We start from the raw sequence: 7,500 nt of genomic DNA on the forward strand, positions 1-7,500 counted from the left end.
GCGCCGCGCGCCCCCGGCGTGTGCCAGTGTGCGGGGGTGTGCGCGGGGGCGCGCGGGGATGGTGTTTTGTGTGTGTGTGCGTGTGTGTGTGTGTCGTGTGAACGCGAGGGGGGTGGCGCCGAGTAGGAGGGGGAATCGCGGGGGAGGCTCGGAGAGGGGAGGCTGAGCTGAGGTTGCATACATTTGTTCAATCAGAAAACACAAACACACGCACACAAAAGGAAGCGCAGAGCGTGAACATGGGGGGAGGTGCAGAGTCCCCTCCCAGGCCCACCCACCAAAAGGGGAGTGGGTCGTTGGAAGGAGGAGGGCGGGGTATGGGGAGTACCCCAAATTTAAAAACGATGGAGCCAAGAGTTTGCGTTTGATCAGCTTTATTTATAAAAATGGTACATATATAAATATTCTTAGACATTTTTGCATTTTACAAGGCTGAGGATTCTCGTTGTGGGTTTTTTGTGGGTTAGGGGATATGGGGTCTTTTGCTCCCTCCGGAGGAAGGGACCTCACCCCAGGACCTGCAGCTGCTGCCTTGGTCCTTATCGACACAGCGTTTTCGTTTGTCTTTAAAAATAATAATAAAAGGAATAAAACAAAAAGCAGGAGGGAAAAGCAGTGTCTCTAAGAGCCAATCACCTGATTCATAGGGAGTCCGGGGCTGAGCGAGCTGGCGCGGCCGGCTAGGCGCCTCTTCCGACCGCGGTGCCCAGCTCAGTCCATGTCCACCTCCTCGCCCTCAGGCGGGCTGGGTCCTGTCGCAGCGCCAGGCTCAGCGGCGCCGCAGGTGGCTGGCTCCCCGGCTGGGCTGGGGGCTCTGGGGTGCGGGCCTGGCGATGTTTCGAGGGGCGGGGGCGGCGGGGCCGCGGGGCAGACGGTCCCCGCGTCCGCGCAGTCCCCAACACCGCTCTCGGCTGCCGCCGTTGCTAGGTCCCGGAAAGGTGCAGGAGGCGGTGGCCCCGGGGAGGCAACAACCTCAGGGCTGCGACGGGCGAAGGCCGGGTCTGCAGCACTGCCGGGTCCCGGGAAGGCCCCGAAACTGGCCTGCGCTGGTGGTGCGGGCGGCGCGGGCGGCGCGGGTGGCGCGTCCTTGGGCGCCAACTCTGGGCCCGCTCCGCCCTTTAGCGCAGCCTGTGGCACCAGGAAGCCAAGGGGCTGCGTGATGGGGTAGAGCAAGAAGTGGCCTTTGCCAATCAGGGTTCGAGGTGCGCAGGGCAGCCCGGGCGTAAAGTCCAGCCCCGCGGTGGCCGCGGCGTTGGCTGGGGTGGCTTTGCGGCGCGGTGGAGAGTCAGACAGCAAGCTCTCCACGCTGAACGGGCTAGCCTTAGGCAGACCCGCGGTCGCTGCCGCTCCGGGCCCGCACGGGACCGTGTCCTTGTCCGCAGGGCGGCCTAGCCGCGACTGCGGGCCGGCGCCGCTTCTTTGGCTCGGGTAGAAGGCTGGGTCGCAGGTGCCAGGCGCGGGTGGCTCGCCGGGAGGTATGGGAGCAGAACCCGTGACTCCGGAGCCGTGAGCTCCAGGGCCTTTGGCCGCGGCGGCAGGCGGCGGCGGCTCGGGTGGCTCTGGGGACAGACCTCCGCCTCCGCTGTCGCTGTCGGAACTGGGAGCGCTGTGTAGGGACAGGCCACCGGGAGAGTGCAGGTGGCGGCTCTGACTCTTGAGCAGTTTTTTCTCGTGTTTGCGTTTCTTCTTCTCCATCTTCTCCAGTTCCTTGCGAGCGATCTCCTCCGGGTCCATGGGCTCCCCGCTGCACGTGGTCGGGTGTGAGTTGTGTGCCGGCCGGCCCGGGCCCTTCTTGGTGTTCTCCTTCTTCCTCCACTTGGCCCGGCGGTTTTGGAACCAGACCTAGAACAGCCGGACAAGGAGGGAGGGGAGGCACAATCAGGCTGGCTAGCGGCCCGCAGAGGCTGCGGACCTCCCTGCACGCCCCCAGGTAGGCCTGAGCGACCTTGGCTCCAGCGGGAACAACCTGAGCCAGGACTTGTTCTCTGCCGGCCCTTGTATGCTGATACTCGGGTTGCAGCTTCGGCCGAGCATCTCATCCACCCGGAAGGGGCGTAGATGGGGCCTCTTGGCCAGCTTCCCGCTCTGGCTTCTCACCTCGGGCCCCAGGGAGCTGCCCCTTCCTCAGGCAAGGCCGGTGTGGCCCCATGACCCCGCGCTGTCGAGAGTTTCTGGGCTGGAGGCCGCGAGCAGGGCCCCCGATTTGCCCTCGCTGGCATCTCACAGTTCTAAGGAGTCTGGCCTGGTGGTGAGCAGGAGCGGCTGAGCCTTCCATACCTGTCTTCGGCCCCCACGAGACTCTCAAAGCCCTCATTTCAGGATCTCCCTTGAAGGGAAATCCGGATATTTCTTCCTCAGGAGGGCCTGTGAAGCCGAACTTGGATGGACCTGCAGTAGCCCACCTCCCCCAGAACAGCTCCACAATCCTTCTTAGGAAGGGCTGTAGGCCAGGGACAAACAGAGCCTTTCCAAAGGAGTCCAGCCTGGCCTGGAGCGCTAGAAGGTGGGCAAGCAGGCCCGAGGTTGGCCACAAGGCTCCCTGGGAGAGCAGAGATGCTCCTCCATGCTCTCTGCAGGCCTTGTCCGGGACAGCCAGGAAGGCTTTAAAGAGCACAGCAGCTAGCTCCCAAGACCACCACTGCCCAGCCTGACCGACCGGAGCCCTGGGCAGAGCTACCATGCCTTGCAGAAAGTGGCAATTTAAATGCTTTGTTGTGGCCATATAAAGTTGGCACGATTGCATACCAGACTGGCTCAAAGGGAGCCTGGTGGGCGCAGAAGTCTCAGGGACTAAGCCAAACACTGAGACGCGATAACTGCTTTCTCTTTTCTTTTTCAAAACTTTTGTGTGTGTGTCTGTGTTTGTGTGTGTGTGCAAATTCCAGGTTGTCTCACCACCAGAAATTACTATCATGTTAGAAGGGAAATGAAGAGATTCGGACTTCATTTAAGCCACACAACGAATTGGATAAAGGGATTTCTAAACAGAAGAGGCCAGGCCGCAACCCAGAACCCAAACATCATTCAGGCAAAGCTATGGGTGCTAAACGGTATTTTGCCAGCGTATGCCTCCACCCCAGGCACCCACAATGACACAGGCCCCAAAGCTTCTGTACTCTAGGAAAGCATCTAATTATGTAGACATTATTCTGGAATTTTATTACACCAAATTGACTATGTATTTTTTTAAAAAAAAAATACTGCCTCCTGGCTCTGCATGAAATCAAATAACGAAGAGGGTTGGGAAGGGAGGAATTTAATGGGTGAGGGTATTTCATTCAAACACCTTTTTTAAAAAACCTCCCCTTTTTTTCCAATGTGTTAACCGCATAAGTTTCCACCTCCCCTCCCTCGAATGTGCCACCCCCCCCCATATCTGCAAGGCGATGGAGAAATATGTGTTTCTATCTTAATAGTTCACAGGCCAGAGGTAAACAGTCTGCTTTGGGGTTTGGAGGAAGTCTCTGCTGAGAACATCCAGGCCACGGCCCACTTTGTACCCTCCTGTAGGGCTCTTTCGAACCTCGGTAGCCTTACCCCTCCATTTGACAGTGCGCCGGGCTGCAGCAAACCCAAACCTTCCCGGCTCGCACGCAGCCACTGCAGTGACTACTGGGACACCGCCAGGAGCTCTCCCAAATCACCCTGGTATTCTCGAGTTACTCACCTCCAGATGGGCTAAGGGGTTCAACCCTCACAATCCCCACCCCGACCAGCAGCGCGGAGCCTGGAACTACCTCCCGCCATTTAGAACAAAGGCAGTCCTGCCTCACCGGGTCTCTGCCCGCCCAGGGCCGGACAGCTGACTCCCCCGGGCAACATTCGGTCTTTACCTGAACTCGGGACTCGACCAGGTCCAGGCGCAGCGCCAGCGCCTCGCGCATGAACACGTCCGGGTAGTGGCTCTCATTGAACGCCTTCTCCAGCTCCTCCAGCTGCCAGCCCGTGAAGTTGGTGCGGGTGCGTCTCCGTTTGCAGCCGGGGCTCTCCTTGTCTGGATCCCCCGAGTCTGCGGGCACGCACAGGACGCCGCAAAGCTCAGCCACCCGCAAGATGCTTGCCTCACTTGCACCCACCTCAGGTGCGGGGCTCGCGGAGGAGCCGGTCACTACTCCCCGACGGCTTGATGCTCCCGCTCCCCCACGGCCCCCCGCTGTGTACCCCCCCCCCACTTCCCCGCCTCCAGCCTACCTGCAAGCTTGAAGGGCTGGCTGTCGCCGGCCACCCCGCAGGCGGCAGGCAGCAGCGGTGTGGGGTTGACCACCGAGGCGGCGGCCGCAGCGCACGAGCCGCTGAGCAGGCCGTCGATGGAAAAGGGCACCGAGGCCGCAGCGGCGGCGGCGGCGGCCGACTGCAGCTGGTGGCCGGCCAGCTCGTACACGTGGTGGTGACCCAGCGGGTAGGGAAAGCCCACCACGCCGCCCAGCGAGCCCCCGAACTGGGCATGCGGGTGCTCCAGTAGGCGACCGTCCATCATCTCGCGCGCGGGGCCGGCGGGGCGCGGGGGCGCGGGCGGCGGCGGCGGGGACAGGGGCCCGGAGCTCTACACATGCTTCGGCCCGCGCTCCGCTGCTTTACTTTATCAACATCAAGCTCTCGATAATTAGCCGCGGCCCGGGGAATTTGGGACCAATAAGAAGCGCTAATCGGCTCTGACGTCAGAGGCGTGCTGGGTGCAAGGAAACGTTTTCCATATCGATTGCTAATTATACCTGACACGCACCTCCATAAACAGTATCAGGAGCTGTCACAACAAGACGGGGTGGGGAGGGAGGGGCACCACCGCGCTCGGCCGGCCCGGGGCCCCCGGCGAGCCCCCCACTCCTGCCCCCGCCGCTCCCGCCCCTCGCCTCCTTCTAATAGATTTCCCTTTAAAACATTCGCAGGCGTGTTGTGGGGATTTTTCACCAGAAATGCTGTACTCTCTGAACCTTTAAAGTGATGTTGCTCCAATTACAGAGAGACATTGAGCGGCAAATAGACTGATCCAATAATGGGAGATTCATCATCCGCTCTTTCCGAAACTGTCACATTGAATTTAAAACTACAAGGGCTTCTCTACCAGCCGCCTCTCTCGGGCTGCGGGCAGTCGCAAGCCGAGGCAACAGAGGGAGGAGGAGGGAAAGAAATGAGGAGGAGGAAGGGGAGAAGTGTCCCAACGAACTGGAAGATGGAGGGGAAGAAAAAAGAGGAGGAAGGAGAGGCCCAGGAGGGTAGGGAAGAATGAAGGGGAGTCAGGAATGGCATAGAAAGAGAAAGGGAGGAGGGAGAGGAGGGTGAAGAGGAGGGGAGGATGGAGAGAAAGGGAGGATGGAGAGGAGGGGAGAAGAAGAAGGGGGAGAATATTGATGAGGGAGAAGTGGCACAAGGAGAGAAGGGAAGGATGGCTGAGGGGAGGAAGGAGAGAAAAGGACAAGATCAGGGAGGAGGGAAGGGAGGACGAGGAGGGAGGATAAAGAGAAGGGGAGAGTGAAAAGGAGGTTGGAGAGAAAGGAAGGGTGAAGAGGGAGGAGACGGAGGATGGGAAGGGGAGAAGAAAGGGAAAGTGGGAAGAGGAAAGAGGAGGATGGAGAGGAGGTAGAAGGGATGGTGGATGGATGGAAGGAGAGGAAGGGAGGAGAGGAGAACTTCCAAACAGTGACTTCAGCCAGATGCTTCACCCACCTATAACGAGTCTAGCCCGACACCCTCCTTCTTGATTGACAGTTACCCCATCAGTACCATTGGAGTGGAGGGTGGAGGCAGCTGGGGGCATCCTAACCCCACTTAACTCCCACCCATCTGGGTCCTGGACCCTAGCCCAGAAGAGGAGGGGATGTGGAAGGAGAAAGGAAAATGGGATAGTGACCAAAGGCCCACACTTGCCCTCAAAACAAAACAACAACAAAACCCACATCTCCCTCTGAGTCAGCTCTGAAGAATGGGATGGAGGTACTAACCCATCTATTATAATTAAATTATGTTCTCAGTAAGACGTCATTCCCTTCTCCACTGTAAAATATTGATAGACTCAAAACGAAATCATTAGGGGACATATCCTTAAATAAGCGGCAAGTGTGGACTGTGAGCAAGGGGTCCACGCAGCCTGGATGGATGCGTATGTGCCTGTATCCTTTGTAAAATCAAGCTTGCCACTGGAGAGATGACTCCCCCCCCCCCCCGCTAGCCCCAAATTCATAGGCATAGTACTCTGACCTTCCCAGGCCACTTGCCCCAGGAAGAGAGCCGCTAAACATTATTGCCCCGGGGCACAGTGACAAATTGACTTTGGAAGAAAGTGACACAGGCCAGGCTGCTAAGCCCCAAGCTGGGGAAAGGAGGGGCAAGCCAGAATGATGTGTGCCAGTCCACTGGGGAGAGGTGCCCAGACCCGCTGGGCAAGAAGAGAGGGAACCAGGCTGACCTCCAGGGGTGATTCCCCAACCCTAGTGTCCTGGGCCTGGACCCCGGCCGGGCAGCAGTGAGGCCCAGCTTCTCAGCGACAGCGGCAGCGGCGGGTCTGCCAAATTGGACTTAATTACTCTCTCCTCTGTCTCTGAGGGAGGAGGGATTGTGCAAAGCTAGGGACAGGCCTGGAAGGTGGGGAACCCCTCTCCCCGTTTCTAGTGGCACTAGGAGGGCGCTGCAAGGGTTAATCCCGAGGTCAAGGGCCAAGAGCACTACTTTTCGCTATAATTTAATTTCTTTCGCTATAAATACTACACGTAAACGCTGCCCATCCGGCTCGATTTTGCCCGTGGCCACCGCCGCCTGATTTTCTGTCGTGCTCGCGATCTGGAATGCGCCCGGCGCGTGCTTCGGAATACAGAGCTGTGATCAATCCAGCCCGAGGGGAGGGCAGCGGAGGGGGCGGGTGCCGGCCCCGCTCCTCGCCCATCTCTCTTTATTATAATGAATTAATTCGACTTTATTTATCCCATTTTCTGGAGCTGACAGAATGTTAATTTGAGTTGAAATTTCGCTCGCCTCTCACTCTCTGACCCCTGGCCTTCAGATTGGCGTGTTGTAATAACCTGAATCTTTCAACAGAGGCCCTGATAATTGTTACCTTATTAGCATGCAAATTGTTTAATTAATATTATTATGAAGGAGCGAACAATCCGTCCGTCACTTGACCCCTTGAGTGAGTCCGCACGCCGCAGCCGGCTCCACGCATCTCAATGCGACCATTTCAATCGCCCAGTGGCTTTTTTCCTTTTTTTTTTCTTTTTTTCTTTTTTCTTTTTTCTTTTTTCCTTCTGTGCTCGGGACCCTAAAAGGAAAAAAAAAAAAAAAAACTCAAGCGTTGGAGTGGGGGACTTTAATGACGGTGGGGGTGGCCGAGACGACCCCGCCCGGCTCGAGAGCTCTTCAGAGGCCCTCGGGCTGGCGGTGGCGCGGCGGGGAGTCACTTGGCTCCAACTGGAGCGCGCACGTGCCCCCCGCCCCCCTATCCGATCTTGAACATCAAAATTTCATAATTGCTTCCTTGTCAATTGCGACTTTCTGGAGCGGTCGCTT

The 7,500-nt window shown here is 58.2% G+C and overlaps 1 protein-coding gene across 1 annotated transcript; it reads right to left on the reverse strand.

Moving 5' to 3' along the window:
• Positions 1-711: 711 nt before the first annotated feature.
• Positions 712-4,477, reverse strand: Uncx (UNC homeobox). The gene is made up of 3 exons (XM_050163181.1): positions 4,192-4,477; positions 3,834-4,009; positions 712-1,842 (listed from the first exon to the last, which is right to left on the reverse strand). The coding sequence occupies exons 1-3, from the start codon at positions 4,475-4,477 to the stop codon at positions 712-714; spliced, it is 1,593 nt and encodes a 530-aa protein (XP_050019138.1).
• Positions 4,478-7,500: the final 3,023 nt, after the last annotated feature.

Source organism: Alexandromys fortis, unplaced genomic scaffold, assembly GCF_014885135.2.
Source record: "Alexandromys fortis isolate MF-2015 unplaced genomic scaffold, M_Fortis_MF-2015_v1.1 scaffold_144, whole genome shotgun sequence".
NCBI lineage: Eukaryota > Metazoa > Chordata > Mammalia > Rodentia > Cricetidae > Alexandromys > Alexandromys fortis.

Bases quoted from the DNA above. Each gene is read 5' to 3' on its own strand.
- Uncx (XM_050163181.1), bottom strand. From the start codon at position 4,477: ATGATGGACGGTCGCCTACTGGAGCACCCGCATGCCCAGTTCGGGGGC. The intron at 4,010-4,191 runs GTAGGCTGGAGG...GCGTGCCCGCAG, and splicing joins CCAGCCCTTCAAGCTTGCAG to ACTCGGGGGATCCAGACAAG. The intron at 1,843-3,833 runs GTAAAGACCGAA...CGGCTGTTCTAG, and splicing joins TGGTCGAGTCCCGAGTTCAG to GTCTGGTTCCAAAACCGCCG.